Genomic DNA, 26,675 nt, shown 5'->3' on the forward strand with positions numbered 1-26,675 from the left:
TAACTTTTCTTGTCTGCATAGTAAACTCTGGCATTTTTATCTGTTTGAATTAATCAAAGTGGTACTTTCCGTGCCTTCTTGGTTGCAAAGATTTGAACTGCTTCCTGAAGGTCCAAAGTCTGGGCCAGCTCATGCTCTATTGAGATGGTTGCAAGGCCGACCAGCCTCTCCTGTGGCATTGTGGAGCGTAGATGTGTTTTATCAACTTCAGCTTGGAGAAGCTGCGTTCTCCACTGGCAACTGTTACAGCAAGTGTTAGAAGTATGCGCAGAACAACAAAAGCATTTGGAAACAGGGTGGTCGTCTTATCTGTGCACATATATTCCAGAACAGCCTCTGGAGTTGATCCTGCTGAACTGTACCTTGAAAGGGCTTTCAGTTCATCACCTAAATCACTCGCATCAATATCGCGCATGTCACCATGTGTCAACACTGTCTCTAGTGCCCTGCATTGCTGGTGTAGGTCTTCAGGTATAGTGAGGAGTTTTGGAATATCATACAATGTCCCAAATATACTGCTGTGTTCCTTGGGCTGCATGAAACATTCTTCAACTGACTGTATTGCACAATCTAGCACCTGGTTAAAGAATTCAACTTTGCATTGTTGTTTGGGGTCTCTTATGGGATTATCCCGTGCCTCGTAATCAAAATGTCGTCGTCTTCTTCGGTGACTCTTGTATTCTTGAATGGGTGGCAAAATAGCTTCAGTGTGAAGTTCCTCTGCCAACTTCTGTGCACGCTTCAGAAAGTTTTGAAATCCCTCATCTGACCGGTAAGACTGTACGTATGACTTTGCTTTGTCCAGTTGTTCCACTGCTCCAGATATATCAAGATCGACACCTTGGAATCTCTTGCTTACAACATTTATTTCAAACAGTATGTCATGCCACAACACTAAGCCACACAGAAATTTGAAGTTATGTATGTTTCTGGTGATTCCATTTCCCTCTGCTACTGTTCTCCTAAGAACAGTTCCTGTCATAGCATTATCCTCCATAATGGCAACTATGGCATCATCTATCTTCCCAATTTGGTGTTTGATAGGCTTTATCGCCTCCACTTGACTTTTCCATTGTGTGGCACTCAGGGGTTTCAGTGTGAGAGAGGATGTTCCCAGATGTTGCTTTAAAATTTGCCATCGATGAGTTGATGCAGAGAAAAATACATAGATGCTTTGAATTACATTAAAAAGATGCAGCATCAGCTTCTAGTGAGACTGCTGAATCACTGACCACCAAGTTCAATGAATGAGAACTGCATGGGACAAAAAAAGCTTGAGGGTTTAACTCTCTGATCCGTGTCTGCACACCTCTGTTCTTTCCTCTCATGTTGGCACCATCATCATAGCCCTGACCTCTCATGTCAGCTATAGCAATTCCCCTATCTTTCAGCTTTTTAAGCAGCACATTTGTCATACCAGCTCCTGTAGTATCATCAATGTCAATAAATTCTAGAAAATGCTCTGACAGTCACCATTGCTGGAACATTTTCACTAGGTTCTGCTGTTATTACAAAATGCACCATTAAAGCCATTTGTTCCGTATGGCTGATGTCAGGTGTGCAGTCCAGAACAGAGTAATATCTTGCTGACTTCAGATCTGCCACAATCCTCTGTTTGACTTTTGTTGCCCGTAACTGTATGATTTCATTTTGAATTGTTTTCCCAAGGTAGTGGTGTGTGTATGTTTCTTGGGCGGCGACTCTTCTTAAATGCTCCTGGAGTACAGCAGCAAACAGCCATCAACTCCACAATTTTAAGGAAGTTTCCATTGTTTGGCACATACAGCTGATCTTAAGTGCCACGCAGTGCTAGGTTTTGGATACCAAGCATTCTCACAATGGCAATGAGCCTTTTCAGAAAATTTTGCCAGTAAAGAGACTCTGATGCAATCTTCTCTTGATGCTGATCATCTATGGTGGCCTTTAATCTTAGTTTCATCTCAAGCTCTTTCTATGGAATGTTCTCCGGTGATTTGCTGCCTTCTCATGGCATGCCAAATTTCTAGCCAGATTTTTCCAGTCCTTTGTTCCTGTAGAACCCAATGTGGCTGGAACATTAGACTGGCAGAGTTTGCAACAAAAACAGTATGCAGCATTCTGGGTTTTTGATTGAGTACATAAGCCATGGCCTCTCCACTTTGTCACCACTGGGGATTTCACGCCAGTAATGTGTTGGATGGAAACTTCTATTTTCATTGTCTTTGGGGAACATGAAGTTTTTCACTTGCTGCGGCCCATGCAGTACAAGGAAGCCCCTCAGGCTACTGCTCAAGTGCGTCCACAGTCCTGGATCATCTAGACTTAAGGAACTAAACTCAGCAGCAGCAGTTTCTTCACCACACTCTTCTCTGATCTACACTTTTCTTCAGGAATGTGCATGGTTACATCCATTTGAGATGGAGATATGGATGCTGCAGTGGCTGCCACGTCACCTGCACTCTGACTACCTGGAAGATCTGGCCCCAGTTAAGATGTGAGTAGTGAGGAGATGCCTGAAGGCCCACTGTGACCATTTGTGTCTATGTATCTCAGAAGAGCTCCTTCCCGCTTAGATAGAAAAGCTTCCTTTGCTTTCTTTCTTTTTCTGAATGCTGCCCCAGAGGGACATTTTCTTCTTTCACTCATGACTGCTGTTCTGTGCCAGCTATAGTGGCTCTCAACACTCAACTGAAGGAGACAAATAAGCAGGTGGTAGCAGGGCCTGAGTGAGGGAAGATATCAGCGTCTTAAGGGCCTAACTTGCTCCTACTACTTCAGTTGACTACCTGTTCTCCTCAAGTGGGTTCAGGGAAGCAGCAGGAAACAGGAAGCTCCCTGAGAAGCTGGTGTTAATCAGTCCATGCTCCTGTGGGTGCTAGAAAGTTACATAATAGGCTCCTCCTCCACTCTCCCCCTGCAGCTCCCGCTGCTTTCTCTTATTCCCTCTCACCTTTTCTCCTGCCTGCCTATGTCTCTTGTGCCCTCCTTCCTCCAGCATAGCACTCCACCCTCTCTGTGCATCTAGAGCAGAGAGAATACATATGCACCAGCAGCAGACACAATTTTCTAAACTCTGGGTCCTAGTGGTGCCCCCCCCACAGTCTGGCACCTGAGGCAACCGCTTCAGTTCACCTCATGGTAAGGCCAGCCCTGGATGCAGAGATAAAGTTTCTTGATACCTTAAGTTACTGCTTCTTGGAGTAGCTAGTCCTGGAACCCACAAGAGGAAAGGCAATTCTTGATTTAGTCCTAAGCGGAGCAGAGGATCAGGTCAAAGAGGTGAATATAGCTGGACTGCTTGGTAATAGTGACCATAATATAATTAAAGTTAACACCCCTGTGGCGGGGAAAAAAACCACAGTGGCCCAAAACTGTAGCATTTAATTTCAGAAAGGGGAACTACACAAGAATGAGGAGGTTAGTTAAACAGAAATTAAAAGGTACAGCACCAAAAGTTAAATCCCTGCAAGCTGCATGGAAACTTTTTAAAGACACCATAATAGAGGCTCAACTTAAATGTATACCCCAAATTAAAAAGCATAGTAAGAAAACAAAAAAAGAGCCACAGTGGCTGCCAGGGTTCCTTCCCCACTCTGAACTCTAGGGTACAGATGTGGGGACCCACATGAAAGACCCCCTAAGCTTATTCTTACCAGCTTAGGTTAAAAACTTCCAAGGTACATGTTAGGATATAGATATTCAGGCCTGTCTGTAAAGGCCTATACTCTAAGAATTTAGGTGTATTCTTATCACTTGGCTAGTTAGAAGTATAAAAGAAAGAATAAAAATCACTGTCTGCCAATGTAAGGTCCTTCTCTTACTGTGACAGTCTGAGGCCCTGTTCTTAGGCTAAGGCCTTTGGCTAAGCAACAGAGGCAGCCATAAGCTGGGAAGTGACCAGTCACCTCCTCACATTCCAAACTAGTCACATTGAAATAAGGTGCTATTGGGCTGTTCGGAATACAATCCTGTCCTGATAATGCCTGTCACCTCCAGAGAAAGGGAAGTGCCTAGAAGATGTAAAAGAAAACTTAGTCTGATAGCATTCTCTCTGGCAAGAACTCACTTATCAATAGCTGGGATGTGAAATCCTCACTTCTGTATTGTTTTGTCATTATAGTTCCCACTTTGCTATTGTCTGTATAATCTCTGTCTTGTTCTGTGATTGTTCCTGTCTGCTGCATAATTAATTTTGCTGGGTGTAAACTAATTAAGGTGGTGGGCTATAATTGGTTACATAATCATGTTACAATATGTTAAGATTGGTTTGCTAAATTTCAGGAAAATGATTGGTTAAGGTATAGCTAAGCAGAACTCAAGTTTTACTATATAGTCTGCAGTCAATCAGGGAGTGAGTGGGTGGGGAAATTGGAATCATGTTTGGCTAAGGGCAGGAATGGGAACAGGGACACAGGTGTAAGGCTCTGTGGTGTCAGAGCTGGGAAGGGGGATACTAAGGAAGGAAACTGGAACTATGCTTGCTGGAAGTTCACCCCAATAAACATCGAATTGTTTGCACCTTTGGACTTCAGGTATTGTTGCTCTCTGTTCATGCGAGAAGGACCAGGGAAGTGGGAGAGTGAAGGAATAAGCCCCCTAACAGTACAAACTTTGCCTTGTCCTTGAACAATATGCTGCCACCACCAAGAGTTTTAAACAAAGAATAGGGAAAGAGACCACTTGGAGACATCTTCCCCCAAAATATCCCCCCCCAAGCCCTACATACCCCCTTTCCTGGGGAGGCTTGGTTACAAAATCATCAAAGACCCAAACCCCTGGATCTTGGAACAATGGAAAAACCAGTCAAGTTCTTAAAAGAAGGATTTTATTAAAAAAAAGAAAGAAAGGTAAAAATCATCCCTGTAAAATCAGGATGGAAAATACTTTACAGGGTATTCAGATTCAAAACACAGAGGATCCCCCTCTGGGCAAAACCTTAAAGTTACAGAAAACAGGAATAAACCTCTCTCTTAACACAGGGAAAATTCACATAAAACAAAAGATAAGCCAGGCAAGGCGGATAAGTTTACCTATACTGGTTGCAATATTGGAGACTTGGATTAGGATGGGTTGGAGAAGATGGATTTCTGTCTGGCCTCTCTCAGTCCCAAGAGAGAACCACCACGTAAACAAAGAACACAAAACAAAAGCCTTCCATCCCCCAAGATTTGAAAGTATCTTGTCCCCTTATTGTTCCTTTGGGTCAGGTGCCATCCAGGTTAGCTGAACTTCTTAACCCTTTACAGGTAACAGGATGTTGCCTCTGGCCAGGGGGGATTTTATAGCACTGTATACAGAAAGGTGGTTACCCTTCTCTTTATATTTATGACAGTGGCTAAACAAAGTAAAAAGAGCAGTGAGAGGCAAAAAGGCATCCTTTAAAGAAGGAAGTTAAATCCTAGTGAGGAAAATAGAAAGGAGCATAAATGCTGGCAAATGAAGCGTAAAAATATAATTAGGAAGGCCAAAAAAGAATTTGAACAGCTAGCCAAAGACTCAAAAAGTAATAGCAAAATTTTTTTAAAATACATCAGAAGCAGGAAGCCTGCTAAAGAATCAGTGGGGCCACTGGATGATCGAGATGCTAAAGGAGCACTCATGGACGATAAGGCCATTGTGGAGAAACTAAACGAATTCTTTGTAATGGTCTTCACGGTTGAGGATGTGAGGGAGATTCCCAAACCTGAGCCATTCTTTTTAGGTGACAAATCTGAGGAATTGTCCCAGATTGAGATGTCATTAGAGGAGGTTTTGAAACAAATTGATAAACTAAACAGTAATAAGCCACCAGGACCAGATGGTATTCACACAAGAGTTCTGAAGTGGAGAGACTGATGCAAAGAATTAATTTAGCTTCTCTGCAATGGTCTAGTCTTCTCTGAGTGCTCCTTTAGCACTTTCATTGTCCAGTGGACCCACTGACTGAATAGCAGGCTTCCTCCTTTCTGATGTACTTAAAAAATTGTTTGTGTTTTTTGCTAGTTGCTCTTCAAATTTTATGTTGGGCTACCTAATCATATTTTTACGTTTGACTTGCCAGAGTTTATGGCCATTTCTATTTTCCTCAGTACTATTTGACTTCCATTTTTTAAAGGATGCCTTTTTGTCTCCAATCACCTCTTTCACTCTGCTGTTCACTCTGAGTTTTTTGTCCTTTAACTATTTTTTTATTATTATTAATAGTATTATCATTATTATTTGGGGTATTATGTTTATTTTGAGCCTCTGTTATGATTTTTAACGAGTTTCCATGCAGCTTGCAGGCATTTCACTCCTGTGACTGTTCCTTTTAATTTTCATTTAACTAGCTCTCTCGTTTTTGTGCTATTCCCCTTTTTGAGTTTAACTCTTCTTTGGTGGGGTTTCTTTGATATTTCCCTCCCCCCACTGCAAAGATGGTAAATTTAATTACACTATGGTCACCATTATCGAGTGGTGCAGCTATTGCCACCTCTTGGATGAGATCCTGTGTTCCTTTTAGGACTAAATTCAGAATTGCCTCACCCAGTGTGGGTTCCAGCAATACCTGATCCAAGAAGAAGTAATTAATGGTGTCCAGAAATTTTATCTCTGCATGCATCCCATCTTGAGATGGCATATACCCAGTCAATATGGGGATAGTTTAAAGCCTCCATTATTATTGGGTTCTCTGTTTTTGTAGCCTCTCTAATCTCCTGAGTATTTCACTATCACCATCACTATCCTGATCAGTAGTATATTCTTACTGCTACAAGCATGCCATTTCTATCCACAGAGATTCTGTGGTAAAGTTTGCTTCATTTAAGATTTTTACTATATTTGACTCCCTGCTTTCTTTCACATATAGCACAACTTCCCCACCAGGGCAACCTACTCTGTCATTCCTATGTATTTTGTATTCTGGTATTACCATGTCCCATTGATTATCATCAGTCCATCAAGTTTCTGTGGTGCCTGTTATATCTTTATCTCACACTGTTGCCATTGTTAACAATTACCATGTTAACTGGGACTAATTATATTCTCATCCTTTAATTCTTTATTGATTGAATCCCATACCATCTTTTCCATTATTTGGGCTGGGATTTTAATCAGAGTAGTTGACTAAATTACCCAGATCATGCTGATTGTCTTTTTGGAATATTGGCATAACATTAGCATTCTTCCAGTCTTATAGAATTTCCCCACTATTCCAAGATTGAGTAAAAATTAACTTCAACAGGGCAACAATCACCTCAGAAAACTCTTTTAGGACTCATGTGTGCATGTTATTCAAACCTGCTAATTTAAAAAATGTTAAGCCCTAGTAGATACTGTTTAACATCTTCCATAGTTACTAATGGACTGAGAAGTACTTCCTCGTGCCCAAGTGATGTGAGTAAAATATCCTGCTTCTTTCTATATACAGTAGAGAAATATTTATTGAATTTTACTATCTTAATTTATCAGTGGGTCTACACCTTATTACAGGGGTTCCCAAACTTGGTTCATGGCTTGTTCAAACAAAACGCTTTGTTTACCTGAGCGTCCGCAGGTACAGCCGCTCACAGCTCCCAGTGTCCGCGGTTCGCCGTTCCTGGACAATGGGAGCTGTGGGAAGTGGCACGGGCCAGGCCACCGCTTCCCGCAGCTCCCATTGGCCGGGAACGGCGAACCGCGGACACTGGGAGCTGCAAGCGGCCGTACCTGCGGACGCTCAGGTAAACAAAGTGTCTCACGGCCCGCCAGAGACTTACCCTGAACAAGCCGCAAACCCCTGCCTTATTTGGATTTCTTCTGTTCCTGGTGTGGTTAGAAACATCTAGTTATTATCCTTAGCCCTGCCAGCCATGGATTTTTCCGATACCTTTAGCCTTCATAATCAATCTTCTACCCGCCATAATTTCTAGTTTATACTGATTGCGAGCTACTTCCCCTTTTTCCATATGTTATAGAATGTTTCTCCTTTCTAACTGCTGCCTCTGTAACACTGACAGACCCCGGTTGTCAGTGGGCGGGATCAAACCTGGGACCTCTGGAGCTAAATGCATTAGCTAAAAGCCATATGGCTGTTAGTTAAAGTTGTAGAGCAGACTCATTAATCTCTCTCAGTGGCCTTGGTGCCACTAGATCGGACAGAACGCCACCACACCCAGGAATTGTGTGGGTTTCATACTTCCGTTAGCTGAGAAAGCCCACCCCGAACTTCAGAGCCTTCCCAGTTGAAATCCCGGACAAGCCCTCTGTAAGGGAACTCAGCCAGGGCTCGTCCCTCGGCGGGGTGGTGGGGCACCACACCGCCTCACTACACTCTTTGCTGGGTTGGGGAATGCCCAGTCCATGGCCCAGTCCTTCAGGCTGGGTCCCGCAAGCAGTTCAATATAGGCCCAGGCTCTGGGTCAGGGCGGGGCAGCAAACAAACAGTCAGGGGCTCAGGCAGGGGCTGAGCCAAATAGTTCAACAGAAGCCCAGGCTCCTAGCTTTAGCAACCAGTGGGAGGGGGAGACTGCCATCCGCGAGGTGGGTGGCAGGGGGGACACAGGCCCACCCACTCCACTCCACTGCATCCCAGCCCGGGGCCCTAGCAGCAGCCAAAGACCCGCTGCTGTATCAGTGGGGATCCTGGCCGCAATACACTGACATTGGCTCTGGCAGTGCTGCAGCCAGACTGGGGTCGGCTGCCTCCAGGCTGCTTCTAGACTCCCCCTCGTAGGGTACCTGGGTCAGGGTGGCATCCTCGGAGGGTTCCAGCACCATGGGCTCCTCTGGGTAGCTGGCAAGGGGTAGGCTCGGTAGCTCCTCTGGGTGTCGGTCAGCATCAGGCATTGGCTGGTCCGGGTTGGCCGCGGCTTCCTGGGGTCTCCCAAGCCGGAGCCAGGCCACAGGCATCTGGCCTCTCCAGCTGCTGTCGCTCAACTGAGCTCCAGGTTTGGGCTTTTCTACTTCCCGTCCTGCGCCTTGACCGCCGGGGGGTGGGCGCTGGATCCACTGGCTCCGCCCACTTTGATGTCTGGGGAGGTTCTTCTCTCTGCAGGGTGGTGGGGCACCACACCACCTAACCACACACCCACTTGTAGCGCTGACAGACCCCAGTTGTTGGGGGCGGGGGGTCAGGATCAAACCCGGAGTCTCTGGAGCATCTCTCTCTCTAAGTGGTCTCGGTGCCACTAGATGGGACAGAACACCACACCCAGGAGGTGTGGGGATTACACCCTCACATTGCTTTTTAACCACTATGGGCTTTTAACCAAAGTTGGCCTGATTTGGAATTGTGGCTTTTTGACCATCTCAGTGGTGCTGGAACTAAGGGTGCTACCGCACCCCCTGGCTTGAAGTAGTCATAACAAACACCAAATACATTGTTTCCATCAGCATCCCCCCCCCCCATAAAAATTGTTCCAGCACCCCAAGCACCCCTACTTAACCTACTCCCAATTTTCATCAAATTTGCTATATGATTTTTTTTTTTTTTACCAATTTCACTCATAATTTTCCTCAGCGTTGGGCAGTTAGCCCATCTGAAGCACCATACACAAATCGGTTTGCACTGTTCAAAGTCACGAGGCGGCGGAGAGATGAGGCAATTGCTAATGGAAGGCAGACTTGAGCAACAGCAATATATGATGCCACTGCACCCAAACGCCCAGCTCAGGGGCCCTGCCTGCACTCGGGGCTATGCACCCGCCCTGCCAGCCCCATGCAGCCAGGGCAGGTGCCTGCCGGAGGCTAAGCTGCTCCCCGGGTCTATCAGCAACCGGCTGCCCTAAGGCAGGCGCGCGGCTGCGGCTCTGAGAGATGCGTCTAGCCGGTGGGGCGTGTCCACGGGGCGGGGCTACCTCAGAGAGGCGTAGTGCCACACACCTGGGAGCCAGTTAGGCGCTGAGGGCACTCGGCCTGTGCCATGTCAATGAGCTGCGGGGTGGAAAGACGCCGCCGGTGGCACGGGAGGTCAGGCTGCTCCGGGCGGCGCTGTGCCCACGTGTGCGGTCGCCGCCTCTTGACTCCGAGGAGCTAGGCTCGCTCCCGCTCCCGCCACAGAGCCGGCGCGAGTATCTGGTCCTCCCAGGCCAGCGAGGCAGCCGGAACCGCAGGCCAGACAAGCCATTGGGAGCAGCCATAGAGCGCGGGGCCTCCGCCATCAGGGAGATGAGCCGAGAGCGGGCGGTTGGGTCTTTCACCATCCCCGAACCCCCTCTTTCCACCCCGCGCCGCCTTCGGCTCCCCTGCCCTTGAGCGCCCTCTGCTGCCTCGGCTGGAGCCTCCGCCCAGCCGCCACCGCTCCGCCAACCCGCTGGGCCGGGCTTTCCCCGGCTCTGGGGCGCGCGGAGCGTTCACCGCCCCGACTGCGTCCTGGGCAGGCGCTTGCGACGTGCTGTCGCGGAGCGGACCTGGCCGCGCCGGCCCGGCCTGCAGCCGTAGAGGGTGGGGGCCGCGCGCTGGAGTGGAGCCTGGGGCGGAGGGAAGCCGGGACAAGGTCATACTCTTCTCACGAGTGAGTCGTTCACGACGCCGGCCTTCACAGTCGCGCCCCAAGGCCCTGCGCTGACCGGCGAACAGCGCTGGCGTTTACGTTGCCGTGCGGTTGCAGAGCTAACAGCCCTAGGGCGAGGAACGGGACCGCAAATCGCTGCATCACGTATCCTCAGCTCACGTTTGATGGCGGTTGTGGGTTTCTTGCAACCTGGAGCGCGGGAGACCATTTCTTTCACAGCGGTAGCTGAGATTTTGGAGTACAAGGAAGCAGCTTCCATTCAATAGTGCTGAACTCCTGCCCCATGATCAGCAAGGTCACTACATATACATATGAGGGTACCAAAACGAAGCATGCGTTCCTGTATCTTTCTGAACGTGTGTAGAGCTGATTACTGCCGCACTCTCTTCTTCAGCATCACCAATATCTGCTTCACCTCTCTCAAATTGATCCAAAATATGCCTGATAATTCCTTGTCCTTCAATCTAACAAGTTACTCACCTCTTTGCATCTATCTACTGGTTTCCTCTTGCCCACTGCATCAAGCTTAACATTATTTTCACCTTCAAGGCCCTGCAACACTCAACCCTGGCTCACATCTCAAACCCTCTCTCTTAGATCAATACTGCACCAACAATGTCAGTCTCCACATCCTACAAGTCTACTGTTCACTTACATCTTTTTTTTTTTCTACGCATGGAATGCCCTCCCCATCCCTATTTTTCCTAGTTACAACCCTTTCCTCATTCCAATCCTAAGGACTCATTTCTTCTACAATGCTCATAACTCACAAGTAAATCAAATAATTCAAAGACCTCTCTAAATTATTACTACTTCCATTTCCCAGTGAGTTTTGTCACATCTAAATCTTCCAAACAGCAATCTCTCAAAGCGAGGGCCTCTCTATTTTACCATCTGATACTTGTCCATGGATGTGAAATTAGTCTAAAACTAGTGCCTAGTGAACAATTATTCACATTACAAAAACTAAGAGTTAGCACCTGTGGTTGAATAAATAACTCCGCTCTCTGTTTCTCACCACACATGTGGGGAAGTTTGCTAAGGTTTATCATCATCTGCTCTGCCATGTCTTATTGTGGCCACAGAGTGATGCAATAGATCACAAAATCATGTATCCGAGCTTCTGTCCTGAAAGCTGACTTTCTGTACAAACTTAAGCAGGTGTGTCTCAATCTCTCTGACAAAATGAAGCAAACAGAAGGCAGAATCTTTGTGGGATAAGCTCTACTTGTGGAGAAGAGTACACCTAAAATGGCAGACATGCTAGTGATTCTAAGCCACTGGCTACAGTTATTATCAGGCCCCCATTTATACTCTCTAGTGCAAGACAGGAGAATTCTGAAACTAATGTGCTAATATGAGGTGAAGGAACATAAGGAATCTTAAATAAGGTTGGAACAGCTCAATGCAGGGAACATTGTTTGGAAGAGGAAAACAAGCTCTCTCTCATTTTCAACTCCCGATCAGTTTATTAATTTTAAATTAACTAGTCATTGAACTGAACCAGTTGAATAAATCAAAATGAAGAAAATATTCTCTTTGCCCCTGCAGAAGAGGCTGTTGCTGTGAAAAGCTTGTCTAGCATTTCAACAAATTCTGGTTCCAGGTGTTTAACCAGTGACTTCCACCAGGTCAGTGGTTTGACTTTCTTTAAAACTTCAGCAGAAAACATACTGCTTAATTTTTTTTTCATTTAATTGAGATTATTTTAATAAAGTAAATTTAGGTCATTTCAAATTTAGTAGTACCTGTAGAGGGGCAGCGCTTGAACCTCGTGGCCATAGCCCCTCCCCTGACCACATGAGGTGGCATCACCCTGACCCCCCCTCAATTCCTGCACACCAAATGCCCTTGAGATCAGACTCTGATGCAGAGGGGACAGAGGGTGGGTCATGGAATATATGTCTGCATCACATCTCGAACAACCACCGATCCAGTAAATAACCATTTCTTTTCCAAGTAGATATAGTTGTGTATTCTACTTAGGTGACTTATAAGCAGTACCTTTCCCAGGAGGCGGGGCTCAGAGTTTACCTAAATAAGGATTGCAAGACTGCCCTTTCAAGGCTTGCATCTGCTCTAGTAAATGTAGTAATGGCGTAATGCTTCATAAATGTATAGATGGATGACCATGTAGTAGCCCTGCAAATGTCCAATATGGAAATGCCACTGAGGAATGCTATTGACGTTGCTTGTGCTCTTGTTGAATGAGCTCACACCCATGGAGGGGGTGTAGCCAAAGCTATCTCATATGCAGTCTTGATACAGGATGTTATCCATTTACAGATGATCTGTGAAAAGACTGCTTGACCCTTCATGAGATCTCATATGTCACCTTGTGTCTTTGGAGAACTGAGTATGTATGTCCTACTATTTATAGCACCTGAGACGTAAGCAGTTCTGGATTTGTACATTAGTGGTAAAGAAAATCCTGTGAATTAAGCTTTGAAATGCCTGTTCATCATTTCTGACAAGGACACACACATGCTGCAAGAGTGCAATGCACATTCTAGACCAGTGGTTCTCAACCAGGGCTACGCATACCTCTGGAGGTACACGGTGGTACATCGACGCATCTAGATAGTTGCCTAGTTTTATTCTGGGCTACATAAAAAGCACTAATGAAGTCAGTACAAACTAAAATTTCATACAATGACTTGTTTATACCGCTATTCCAATTGATTTATTTTATAATTATATGGTAAAAATGAGGAAAGTAAGCATTTTTTTCAGTAATAGAGTGGCTGTGATACTTTTGTATTTTTATGTCTGAATTTGTAAGCAAGTAGTTTTTAAGTGAGGTGACACTTGGTGGTACGCAAAACAAATCAGACTCCTGAAAGGGGGTACAGTAGTCTGGAAAGGTGGAGAGCCACTGTTCTAGACCAGTGGTTCTCAACCTTCTTTCATTTGTGGACCCCTACAAAAATTCAAATGGAGGTGTGGACTCCTTTGGAAATATTGAATGGATGTGCTGATCTTTTTGGAAATCTATTGTCTGTATATATAGTAGACTTCTGTTCAGTCAGTTTTCAGTCTAAGTCATGGGGTCCGTGGACCACAGGTTGAGGACCACTGTTCTAGACAGTCCCTCCCAAATCATGTGCTTTTATGTTTAACCAATTAGCTTTTCGAAATAAAGGCTCTGCTTAGATAAGTGATTACTCTTCATCTGCAATTTAGCATGATATAAAATACATAAGTACGGGGAGCAGGGCTTGAATTGTTGGTGCGAGGTTCAGTATAACTACAACTCTTCTAAACTGCCCTTTTGTGTTCCAGAATCTACATTTTCATTTTACAAACATTTCTAGTCCTTATGATTATGAAGATAACTTTAAAAATATGATACACATCAGTAACCAATGCAGTGATGGCTGCCTAAAGTCTGCAGAGAGTCTGAAAGAATGCCCTTGAGATGGGTCAAATATCCTTGTGCATTTCAGATTAAGCACCTGTAAAAATCAGGACCAGATTCTGTGCTGCATCTCCTGAGACTTTATGTCACCTTTCTGCCATCCAGATCCTGGGCTGCTATGGAGAATGAAATTACTTCCAGCATAGGATAGAGGCCGAGTGCTGAGAGCATGCCATCACACACCCAATTTGTTTTACTTTATTTTATATTATTTTATTTTTAACTGCTGCCTTCACCTCAGTACAGCACCTATGCTAGGGTCTCAGGTGTAACGGGGGAGGGAAGGAAAGATACAAGGTCAGTCTCATAGACTCTATGCTGATCCTACATTGAGGAACTTCTCCCCCTGCCCATTGCAACTCCTTGACATACTCTATAAGGTGCCAGATTGGCATATGGGGACAGGTGTGGAGGCCAGAATCTGGCTCCATGATTATAAATCCTTTGAGATCCTGGGTAAGTAGGTGTGATAGAAGGGCAAGGGCATAACAACGGTGTGTCTGATAGAATTTTATCACTATCACACCAAAATTCTGACAAAATTAAAAACAACCCAAAATGTCCTCAGTTTTCCTCAACAAAATGTAAGGTTCCTGCTTGCAAAAACTGCATCTTGTTTTCATGAAAAATTCAAGGCAAATGAACATGAACTGATAAAAATTTGACTTTTTTTGTTCCTGAGGGTGAGAATTCCCCTGGACTGTAACTTATGCTGATAATCAAATGCAATACATTCATTCCTTGTATTGAAGTGGAGCTACTCATGCAAGAATGTAGTGTGTTAATTGTGAGTAGGTTACAGTTTAAAATGAATTAATTTTATTAATTTGAGTTTATTCTAGTTAATTAGTACAAGTCTAACACCACCAAATAACATCTACCTATATAATACCTATTTGGAGATCATTAATACTATATAACTCTAAGGCCATAGATCAAAGAGAGACTTTATGGAAAGTGTAGGGGAAGTTACATTTCCAGTTACACATACAGTATCTTCAACTCCTACCTGTCTGAGTGTTCAATGCAAAGCTGATATAATGAACTGAGGCTCAAGGGATTGGTGATGGCATTTCACCATTAGATAATTCAAATCAAGCCCGGGGTCAGTGGTAACTAAAGGGTGTTACAAGTGGATAGCTATTTGGTGGCCTATATGAAGAGTCCCAGTTTTTAGTGGCCTAATGTCCTCATCCCCCAACCCCCACTTAATTGGTATATAACAGTTCTAGCCACCTACCTGATTATTTGGCCTCCATCCCCATAGTATCTGAGTGCCTCTCAAAGCGAAAAGAAAGAAAAGAAAAGAAAAGAAAAGAAAAGAAATAATAATATAAAGTTACCACAGAGAGGCCAACGATTAAGTTGGTTGTGGAGACCAAACTAATATTCCACACTTAGAGGTGATCCCATGAAAACATGGGCGAGGCATATTGTGGGGTAGCTTTCATTGCCTCTTCCTGTATTGTACCTGGTCTGTGAGTATAAGGATGACTTCACTGACTTGGCCTGTGTGTCTGGAGCACTAAATTTACAAAGACAATTTACTTTTGAAGGAAAGTATTAACACGAAATTATTAATAGTGCTGTTCCTTCATACAGTAAAAAAAGGTAACCTTTCTGCCCACATGTTGTCTGCAGCAAGAAGGACCGGGTTCAATTTTCTAGGAGTTCTTTCTGAATGCTTACACCTGCTTAAGCCTCCACCACCCAAAAAACATGGTAAACTATATTTCACCCTGGATGACCTTGATGGTCAATATTTCCGACTAACAAGCACTGAGTCTAAAGATTTAAAACAATGAGAACTTTATTAGGGGTAGGGGAGACAACAGAATGAATTTGGGAAAGCTAGGAATTAATAAATTAACAATATCTATTAAGTAAGATTCCCCTCCCTTTTGTGTTTTTTAATAATAGTCCCAACCTCAGTCCATCTCTTGCAGTTGTGAGTGGCTAATGCATTTTAGTCACTTCCCTCATCCCCAATTTCCCAACTCTCAGTTTGTTGGCCAAGATTGGTGGAGTCCAAGAATTCTGGCAGGTCATTCTCTAGCCGCAGAGGGAAGAGCTGGCTAGTGTTCTTCAGGGGTCTCTACCACCCAGCCCAGCTGAAGTTATTTCAACTTTGATTGCTGGGTATGAAGACCTGCACCAGAGTCTCTGCTCATTACAGCTTCAGTCCAAGGTACCTCAGCACCATCATCTGCTTCAGCTCTGGTTGTTGCCTTGAAGCCATCCGCTCTCTTGAGACTACCTCTGTGCTGAGCCTTCAGAAAAGGATCAGTAGTATATAGAACCCTTAATAGAGTCCTCATAATCAGAGAGACACTCCCCATGGAAGATAGAAATCTATCTTTTCTGTCAGGTCTGTCCAGGCTCCCTTCCCTACGGGTGCCTGACTATGGTCTAGTCAGGGTGACCCCTTGCCCCAGGCATATTTCGTGCAGTTCTTCCATTTTCCACCAAGAATAATAGTATTTTATTTCCCCAAACGCAAAACTTAACTGTATTTTAACTAAAATGCCCCAAATTGTCACATAACCAAAATGCAAATGAGGCTGGCCTATTCATTTGGTGTTCTCAAGAATCTCTGGGGCACTCTTCTCCTTATTCACCAATTGGTGTCAATAGTAAAGTCCCCACTCTCTAGGGCTTCAGACATGAGGCTTACACCTGGAAGGATATAGGCAGCAAAGCCAATAGTATTAGGTGTGACTTGGGGAAGCCAGGGAGAGAATAGCCTTAGAAAAGGGAGTGAGAACCTGCAAAAGTACCCTGAGATCTTAAAAGGATTATCCACAAGCAAAGGGGAAACAGCAAAACATTTAAAGCCAATATTCATGTCCCTTACAAACACCGTCAATGCAGAATGATGGAGACATAGATAGAGAATTCTCCTCTCTGATGTGTGTTTAAAAACATTCTTTATTATTTTTCTTTATTATTGCTGAAATAGGGGATCCCTTAAGAAGCAGGCACACTGACCTGGCAACTAAATATTAGTTACACAAATGCATATACATATTGCAGTTGTCTGATTTCTTGTACAGAAAGACATGCAGACCACAAGAAGCAGGGGATCTCCCAATGAAATTAATAGGCAACAGGTTTAAAACAAACAAAAGGAAGCACTTCTTCACACAACACACAGTCAATCTGTGGAACTTGTTGCCGGGGATGTTGTGAAGGCCAAGACTACAACAGGCTTCAAAAAAGAATTAGATAAGTTTATGGAGGATAGGTCCATCAATGGCTATTTGCCATACTTGTCAGGGATGCAACCCTGTGTTCCTACACCTCTGACTTACAGATGCTGGGAGTGGACAACAGGGGGTGGATCACTTGATACTTGCCCTGTTCTGTTCATTCCCTCTGACGCATCTGGCATTGGTCATTGTTAGAGGACAGGATACTTGGCTAGATGGACCATTGGTCTGACCCAGTAAGGTCATTCTTATTGTAATCTTAGCAGCTGTATGTGTCCCATTGTGACTCAGCTTGACACTGAGCAGGCCATTAATGTTCCCGATATACTCTTTTATAGGGACTTTATATAGTTGTTTGTGTGTCAAGCTCTGTGTCACTAAAAAAGTGAAAAAAGTTGTATTGAGAAGAAAGTGTGTTTAAAAAAAACACTCAAAAGTTTTAGTCTTGAGTGAGCCCAGCGTGAGTGACAGTGCTATGCTGGGACTCAGAGGCTGACTCCTAATCTCTTCAATCAGGACTTGGGAGCACTAAAGGGTGGCAACTCAGCACTTTGTGGCCTGGGGGGACACTTTGGCTATGGAAGAGTCGCAAGGAACTCTTCATGGCTTAAGGAACAGAAATCATAACTCAGGTCATTTGAAAGTGGGAGGAAAGCAAGTGGTAGAATGGTTAAAAAAAAAAAGAAGTAGATATACTAACCTAATCAAAACGTCACATTCCCCAAATGAGAAGTGGGTAAGCTGAATTTATCCTGAACTACACTACAAGAGAGTAAGTAATGGGATGGTGAGAAGAGAAGAGGAAACCTTACAAAGGAAGATGCTTATCCATGAAGCTCCTATTCGGTAAGTATTTCAACTGAAATTTAGGGTTCTTCAGAGAACAATACAAAAATGGTGTGTGTGATTCAAGGCCATATACAGAAATTATGCCCACTTCAGGTACTCTCATGTGACAATGAGAATGACAAATGGGAGAGTGCTACCAGGCCACTGGGATAGGCCTTTAATCTCTTCCATCAGGAAATGCTGAATGTACAACTTGAAAAAGTTTGGATTAAATTCTGAGGGCACCTTTTAAAAAAAAACATGACCAAAAATTATCCATAGTTGTGGGTATCAGAAACCTGAGTCTATTTTCAGGACATGCAACAGCAGGATTGTATTTGGAGCCTATTTCCTTTGGTATCAAAGTGCCATGGCTGGGAACAGCATCCGTAAAACAAATGGAAAGGGTAAGAGAGGCAGGGAAGCAAAGGGAAGGAAGCCAGGATGAGGCTGCAAACTGCATCCTTCTCCCACCCTCCCAGATCTCCCATTACCTTTATGGATATATAGAGCATCAGGGAATGGCCTGGATAATTCTGCTGCTCTCCACATGCGTCTCTCATTCATTTTACATGTTTTATTTCATCTTATTTATATTATTATTTACCAGTATTTCAGTTTATTATGCTGAATATCTGTTAATCCAAGGAACGGCCTAATGATCACGAGTAGAATCTAATCAGAAGGACACTAGCTGCTGGCAGCACAACGATGTTCATGGATATTGCAGCTACGAATAAAAATACAAATTGAGCACTGAGAGTTAGAAGTTGATTTGACTGCTAGCTGATTGTGAAATAGTTATACAGGAGCAGGCTAATCAATTTAATCGGCTCCAAATACAGTTTTTAGCTCCTCAGAGGCATTGACCACACCATGCAGAAAGGTTCTAGAGCCAGATCACACCCAAATCAAATCACTCCTGGTGAAAGCTGCACCAATTTAAATATCACAGAGCAAAATGACATCTTTCGCTAAGCAGGGAACAGTGACACTGAGGTGCAAATATATGCTGATTATTCAAATATAAACAAATTCAGTGAACACATGTACTTGACTCATCTGCTCCTGAGCTCTCCTTCCCAGCTGCAAAACATAACCCCTGCAATCTCTCTAGTTTTCCTCAGCCCCCAGTGAATGCTGGGATTTAGTTGGGGATTGGTCCTGCTTTGAGCAGGGCGTTGGACTAGATGACCTCCTGAGGTCCCTTCCAACCCTGATATTCTATGATTCTGTGATCCCTTGCTTCCTTCCAGTGGGTGAAGAGCCTCGCTGAATACCTCTTCCCAGCCACCAGCATCTGCATGATACAAGAAGCTACTCTGGATTCCACACTTTATCCTCTGTCCACAGCCTGCCCTCCCAGCATACACTCATCCCCTGCTGATTCCCAACTTCTGCCTGAAGTCAGCAACCACACAAAGGGGAGGAAGGGGATAAGCCAGAACAGAGCCAGTGAGAGTAGGACCATTCCCATCAAGATGGCCAGACTGGATTCACTAGCCAGAAGTCCCAACACTGCACTGTCTCCCAAGGTCCAAAAACTGTCCCTCCTGCACAGCACACAAACCCAGTGTCCATGTCATGGAACCTGGGAATTGTCCAGTCCATAAGGATCAGACAGCACCTTACAATTAATACGAAAGAGGAAGAGATAGAGAAAATCATAATCTCACATACACCAAAAAATGCTGGCTCACCTGCCCCAGAACACTGTGGTGATTGCATCCCTTCAAGAGAATCTATGTATTCACTCCCCAGCCATTCTGCATAGGTTGTTTTCTCTCCTACTGGTACAATCTTAACGGTGGAATCTTTAAAGATCAAATCTGTTCCTAGGAAATCTGAGGAATCAAACATTTTGAATCCATTTCCATTGCTGTCATTTCCAAAGAAATCCTGAAAGCAATGCAGTTTCCATTAGTACCAGAGTTTGTATTATATAGCCAGTGCTATATTCATCTTTAGCAACATACATAACACAGTGGAAACTCACCCTCTCCATTTCTCAGAAGCTCACAGACAAACAATTCTAACTTCAAAATACTTGCCCTTTATATTGTCATAAGTTTTTAAAATCAATTTGGAGTAACCTTTTGTGTTAGTTAAAGGAGCGCAATAGAATATTCCAATTAAGGGTGAAAAGCTTCTTCAGTGTCAAGCCCATTCAGTCCAGGGCCAGTCTGCTGAGACTCCCAGTATTGGAGCCAATTAGCAAGGTATTTTCTGTGATCGTTATGGCATAACTTGAACCTTTTTTCTGTCTGGAACTCTCACCATAGTTGGCTTTCACATCCATCCATCTAAAATGTAATACATAAGGGCCAAATTCTGCTCCCAGGTTCTGTGTCAAAGTGAAGGCAGCAGTTAAAAATAAAATAAAATAAAACAAATGGGGAAAAAGGTATATAGATAGCAATCACTATAAATTGGAAGTTATGAAGTGTAGAAATTTGCTAAAGAAAGCTAAAAACATCAGAAAAAACCCATGGCCAGCAGTGACAACAAAAACAAGGAATTTTTAAAGAATATTAGGAACAAAAGAAATCCCAACAATGTTATAGGACCATTACTAGTATCTTAGTATTAGATAAGGCACAATTGTTAAAAATGATGAATTCAAATCAACTTCTTCCTCCTTCTCTTCCTCCTCTGTGCTTCCAGGGTGCTAACAGGGGGAGCATGGAGAGTCCAGGAGAGACAGTCTCCATATTCTTAGTTCCTGCGTGGGGCATCTCAGCCGCCCTCGATAGCCAGTATCAGGGAAAGCCCTGCTCAGTTACTGCATTCCTGGTATGGCACATGCTCAGTGGAGACAGAATCGTCAGAGAATTTAGCTGCCAAACTAACATACACTACAGAGTACGTGCACACTGAGATTTTCATAAGCTTGTAACTCAGCCATAGTTGGACAGATTTCCAGGGGGCTGGCAAAAGGCACATCCCTGACTATAGACACATCCCTGCTAAATTTCAAGTCCCTGCTCCAAAGCATGAAGTCATTAGCGGTCAACAAAATGGTGTTCTATTAACATGAGCAAAACAATGTATTTTCCTCTAATCTTGTGCTCAGAGAGAGTTGAACCATTTAGTTGAAACTTTCTCAAAACATTCATCTTGAAGCAGACACCCAGCATGGAAAATTTTAGTCCCACTTGTTTAAGTTTAGTAAAGTTATAAGCAACTGAAAATAGAGTCTTATAATGGAAAGTGTTGGGCAACCTTAAGTTTAGGTGTCAGTACCTGCACCACCTATAATAAACTGAATAGTTTGAGGGGTTGTTGTTTTGGAGAGTCTGCTACTAAGCCCTGGAGGCATTATGCTTTCAAAAGTCTTCTGTGTAATTACAATAATTTATCATACATGTTCTTTTCTCATGTAACTGTTGCAGTTCTATTCATGAGTTTAGGAAGATTTCAGGATAAACAAGTATTCTGGTTGTGCACATTTTCTTTTATATTTTTAAATTATGAAATTAGGAGCATTCCTTAGGCTTTTGGAAATTTGCCGTTGCGGCCTGTGATTGGGCCAAGTTTGGATACCCCTGCTCATGATGATCTGAGAATGGCCTGCGTTGACTTCTTATATAGTGCCTAACTACCTCATCAGGTGAACTAATTGTAAATTATACCTGAGCTTTGTCCAGTAGTCCATATACAGCAAAAATGTTGGTGTCTGGGTGGACCATGACAACCTGAGCAGGCACCTGAGCCAAGTGACATTGAGCAAACTGAGTGATTTCAGCACGGGCTCCATTTGGACACAGTAACTGGAAATCACTGGACTGCAAGTGAAGAGCCCAGGAATCAGCATTGTTACCTGAAAAAGGAAACTCGCCATTATGACTCACTGAATGCTTTAGAATAAAGACGACAACAAAAATAATGAGTTGTAATAAAAAGTTATATAAAACTAAATACCATCAGTGTTCTCAAAAACTGTTGAGTGCTTGACAAAGGCCACATCACCAGAATCCTCCACCAGACACCTTAAAATAAGACAGGTAAAATTCAATGCAATACAATGCAATGACATACAAACACAATACAGTGCAATGTCATGAATGCATCTTTAGTTTGTATAGTATCTTTCATAAAAACTGTCTACCAAAATACTTCTTAAGATTAGGATCTGATATGCCATCATGTGCCAGCAATGCCCCTCTGCCATGTACATTGGCCAAACCGGAGAGTCTCTACGCGAAAGAATAAATGGACACAAATCTGACATCAGGAATTACGGCATTCAGAAACCAGTAGGAGAACACTTCAGTCTCCATAGTCACTTAACAACAGACTTAAAAGTAGCAATTTTTCAACAAAAAAAACCTTCAAAAACAGACTCCAACAAGAAACTGCAGAACTGGAATTAATTTGAAAACGACACCATCAAATTAGGCCTGAATAAAGACTGGGAGTGAATGGGTCATTACAAAAACTAATTTCCCCATATTAATTTCCCCCTACTGTTACTCACACCTTGTCAACTGTTTGAAATGGGCCCCCCCACTTGATAAGGCAACTCCCATCTTTTCATGTACTATGTATATATACCTATGTGTATATATATATCAGCCACACTATCAGAGGCTCGTTCACCTGCACATCTACCAATGTGATAGATGCCATCATGTGCCAGCAATGCCCCTCTGCCATGTACATTGGCCAAACCGGAGAGTCCCTACGCGAAAGAATAAATGGACACAAATCTGACATCAGGAATTACAACATTCAGTAACCAGTAGGAGAACACTTCACTCTCTCTGTTCACTTGATTACAGACCTAAAAGTTGCAATTTTTCAACAAAAAAACTTCAAAAACAGACTCCAACGAGAGACTGCTGAATTGGAATTAATTTGCAAACTGGATACAATTAACTTAGGTTTGAATAGAGACTGGGAGTGGATGGGTCATTACACAAAGTAAAACTATTTCCCCATGTCTATTCCCCCCCTTCACCCCCCACTGTTCCTCAGATGTTCTTGTCAACTGCTGGAAATGGCCCACCTTGATTATCACTACAAAAGGTTCCCCTCTCTTCCCCCCACCGCTCTCCTGCTGGTAATAGCTCACCTTAAGTGATCACTCTCCTTACAGTGTGTATGGTAACACCCATTGTTTCATGTTCTCTATGTATATAAATCTCCCCACTGTATTTTCCACTGAATGCATCCAATGAAGTGACCTGTAGCTCACGAAAGCTTATGCTCAAATAAATTTGTTAGTCTCTAAGGTGCCACAAGTACTCCTTTTCTTTTTGCGAATACAGACAAAACGGCTGCCACTCTGATACCTGCTACTGTATTTTCTACTCCATGCACCTGATGAAGTGGGTTTTAGCCCATGAAAGCTTATGCCCAAATACATTTGTTAGTCTCTCAGGTGCCACAAGAACTCATTGTTTTTGCTGAGACAGATTAACATGGCTACCCGTCTGAAACCTTACTGACTTCACTACTTATGTTCTTCTTGTACATGGTAGGTTGCAGGGCTACTATTAGCAGGTCAGGCTGCTGTATAAGTTATGGACTGAGACAAGCGCTTCTTCCTCAAAGGGATACACACCAGATGTGTTCACTGTAAGATCCCTTAATGTTCTGCCAAGTATGACTGAGAGTCACATAAATAAAATGTTACACATAGCACCACCTACTAGTTGAACAGAAGAATACAGTTTAGCAATCCGTTTCATCTTCTGTAACTTCTATGTTCTTACCATATATAAAATTTACACTATCATTTTGTCTTTGAAGTTCAGTCTGTAACATGTCTCTAAATCATACTGGTTTTCTAACTACACAACTCAAACACATAACAACTTGGTCATCTAGTTGTCAGTGGTTTGTAAGTCTTGAGTCATCGTCTTCTTACTCTGCATCCCCCATCTGTAGAGTTTGCTCGGTTGACTGTATTTTCTGAAGAGCAAACTGTAGATGTTGATAGTTTCTATTAAATTTTCCCATGTTGGTCTCGATCACATATGGCCTAGGTGCTGAATTCTTTTCCTTTATGACAGCTGGACATAAGTGGTGTGTGACTCTTTCATTTGGGGAGGCTTATGTGAGCGACAGCAGCTCCCTCTGTCCCGAGGCCCTGCCCCTGCGTGGCCTGTTCCCCCGAGGCCTGCTCCCAAGCCACCTCTTTCCAACCTGCCTCTTCCCCCGAGGCCCTGTCCTCGCTCCACCTCTTCCCGCCCCCCACTCCACCTGTCATAAATATAAAGGGAAGGGTAAACCCCTTTAAAATCCCTCCTGGCCAGAGGAAAACTCCTTTCACCTGTAAAGGGTTAAGAAGCTAAAGGTAACCTCGCTGGCACCTGACCAAAATGACCAATGAGGAGACAAGATACTTTCAAAAGCTGGGAGGAGGGAGAGAAACAAAGGGTCTGTCTTTATGCTGCCTTTGCCGGGGATAGACCAGGAATGGAGTCTTAGAACTTTTAGTAAGTAATCTAGCTAGGTACATGTTAGATTATGATTTCTTTAAATGGCTGAGAAAAGAATTGTGCTGAATAGAATAACTATTTCTGTCTGTGTATCTTTTTTGTAACTTAAGGTTTTGCCTAGAGGGATTCTCTATGTTTTGAATCTAATTACCCTGTAAGGTATCTACTATCCTGATTTTACAGAGGGGATTTCTTTACTTCTATTTACTCCTATTTCTATTAAAAGTCTTCTTGTAAGAAAACTGAATGCTTTTTCATTGTTCTCAGATCCAAGGGTTTGGGTCTGTGGTCACCTATGCAAATTGGTGAGGCTTTTTTATCTAACATTTCCCAGGAAAGGGGGGGGTGCAAGTGTTGGGAGGATTGTTCATTGTTCTTAAGATCCAAGGGTCTGGGTCTGTAATCACCTAGGCAAATTGGTGAGGCTTTTTACCAAACCTTGTCCAGGAAGTGGGGTGCAAGGTTTTGGGAAGTATTTGGGGGGAAAGATGTTTCCAAACAGCTCTTCCCCAGTAACCAGTATTTGTTTGGTGGTGGTAGCGGCCAATCCAAGGACAAAGGGTGGAATATTTTGTACCTTGGGGAACTTTTTGACCTAAGCTGGTAAAGATAAGCTTAGGAGGTTTTCATGCAGGTCCCCACATCTGTACCCTAGCGTTCAGAGTGGGGGAGGAACCTTGACACCACCTCTTCCCCGAAGGCCCCCCCCACCCACCGCTCGCTCCTCTGCATCCCCTCTCTCCCCATCACTCACCCTTAAGGCAGGAAAAAAGTGGGAGGGCATAGCCCATCACTTTTAAAAGTGGGACGACTAAGCGCTCCCACCTTTTTCCTGCCTTAACAATGAGCAACAGGGGGAAGGGGTGGAGAGGAGCAAGTGGCAGGTGGGGGAGTCTCGGGGGAAGAGGCAGAGTGGTGGAAGGAAGAGGCAGAGCAAAGGAGACGCTTTCGGGGAGAAGAGGCAGGATGGGGGTGGGGCTTCGGGGGGAAGAGGCTGAGCAGCAGCAGGGTCTCGGGGAGGACCGGGGTGGAGCACAGGCCGGGACACGGTCCAGGCACCGGTGCCCCGCCTACTTCTAGGGCTCTTCCGGTGGCAGTGCTCCAAAGGCAGTGGGCCAGCACGCCTCCAAAGGGAGGTGACCTGTGCTACAGCTGGCATTTCTTGCCCCCCTGCACGGCCAGCCTTTTTTTGTGGAGGCTAAACCTCCCAGCCTCTTATACGTGCCGCCCATGCAGCTGGAATTGTCCAAACTTCTTCTTCATCCAATTTGATACAAATGGAGACACCAGGTTCTAAACACTGCAATTTTCTAACTGAGTGTCATCTCTTGTAAAAGCATTCGTAAGCTCTTTTTGCCTTTCATCCAGTATGGCTACTTTCTTCATATCTGTCCACTTGGAGATAGATTCTTTTGCAAAGTTGGAACTGTACTTCTGAGCTGTCTTACCCTCAGGAGCTGTGCTGGTCTACATTGACCAATATATGCTGGTTAGCATATCTATATCTATATAAAACAATCAATATTTATATCTGTCTATCTCAGGGGTCGGCAACCTTTCAGAAGTGGTGTGCCGAGTCTTCATTTATTCACTTTAATTTAAGGTTTCACGTGCCAGTAATACACTTTGACATTTTTTAGAAGGTCTCTGTAAGTCTCTATATTATATAACTAAACTATTGTCATATGTAAAGTAAACAAGGTTTTCAAAATGTTTAAGAAGCTTCATTTAAAATTAAATTAAAATGATGATCTTAGGCCGCCAGCCCGCTCAGCCCGTGGTTCCATTCACCTAGGCTGGCAGCAGGCTGAGCGGGGCCTGCGGTCGGGACACCGGCTGGCAAGGGGCTGGCAGCCAGAATCCCAGACCAGCAGCAGGCTGAGCGGAGCCAGCGGCCGGGACCCCAGACCGGCAGTGGGCTGAGTGGCCTGCTGCCAGTCTGGGATCCCAGCCCTGCCCACATACAGTGGGTACCTACCTTCTCCCTGGTTCTAGCCCATTCTCTTCCTCTCTCTCTCTGCACTGAGCTGAGGGTGGGAGTTCACTGAGCACAGAGCTGGCGGTGAAGGAGGAGGCTGGGTGTAGGGCCTGGCCAAGAGCTAGAGTGAGGGAGGGGGCTCAGGGTTGGGGCAGGAGATTTGGGTGTGGAGTGCTTACCTGGGCAGCTCCCATTTCGTGCAAGGGGTGGGAATGTGGGGGTGCAAGAGTCTGGGCATGGGGTGTGGGGGGTGCAGGAGTCAGGGCAGAGGGCTGGGGGCATGTGAGAGGGGTGCAGGAGTCAGGGCATGGGGTGTGGGTGTGGGAGGGCTGGGTATGTGTGTGGGGAGGCTGGAGTCAGGGCTGGG

At 44.4% G+C, this 26,675-nt stretch overlaps 2 protein-coding genes across 3 annotated transcripts in view; both read right to left on the reverse strand.

Annotated features, from left to right (window-relative positions):
• Positions 1-10,100, reverse strand: part of PIGZ (phosphatidylinositol glycan anchor biosynthesis class Z) — a 33,362-nt gene extending 23,262 nt beyond the window's left edge. The window contains exons 1-2 of one of the 2 annotated variants that reach the window (XM_074963310.1): positions 9,799-10,100; positions 8,656-9,104 (exon numbers count right to left, since the gene is read on the reverse strand). The gene's annotated coding sequence lies outside the window, so the exon portion shown is untranslated. Of the gene's footprint in view, positions 1-8,655; positions 9,301-9,798 lie in introns of those variants that run through there. The other variant, XR_012640932.1, reaches the window with a different exon arrangement.
• A 5,617-nt stretch (positions 10,101-15,717) lies between these two features.
• The window catches only part of MELTF (melanotransferrin), a 76,919-nt gene continuing 65,961 nt past the window's right edge, over positions 15,718-26,675 (reverse strand). Inside the window, exons 13-16 of the mRNA XM_074963308.1 lie at positions 21,806-21,873; positions 21,517-21,704; positions 19,585-19,783; positions 15,718-18,614 (exon numbers count right to left, since the gene is read on the reverse strand). Of these exons, the coding sequence (XP_074819409.1) occupies positions 18,547-18,614; positions 19,585-19,783; positions 21,517-21,704; positions 21,806-21,873 (523 nt within the window). The 3' untranslated portion in view covers positions 15,718-18,546. The remainder of the gene's footprint in view (positions 18,615-19,584; positions 19,784-21,516; positions 21,705-21,805; positions 21,874-26,675) is intronic.

This window comes from Natator depressus, chromosome 9, assembly GCF_965152275.1.
Source record: "Natator depressus isolate rNatDep1 chromosome 9, rNatDep2.hap1, whole genome shotgun sequence".
In the NCBI taxonomy this organism is placed as follows: Eukaryota; Metazoa; Chordata; order Testudines; family Cheloniidae; genus Natator; species Natator depressus.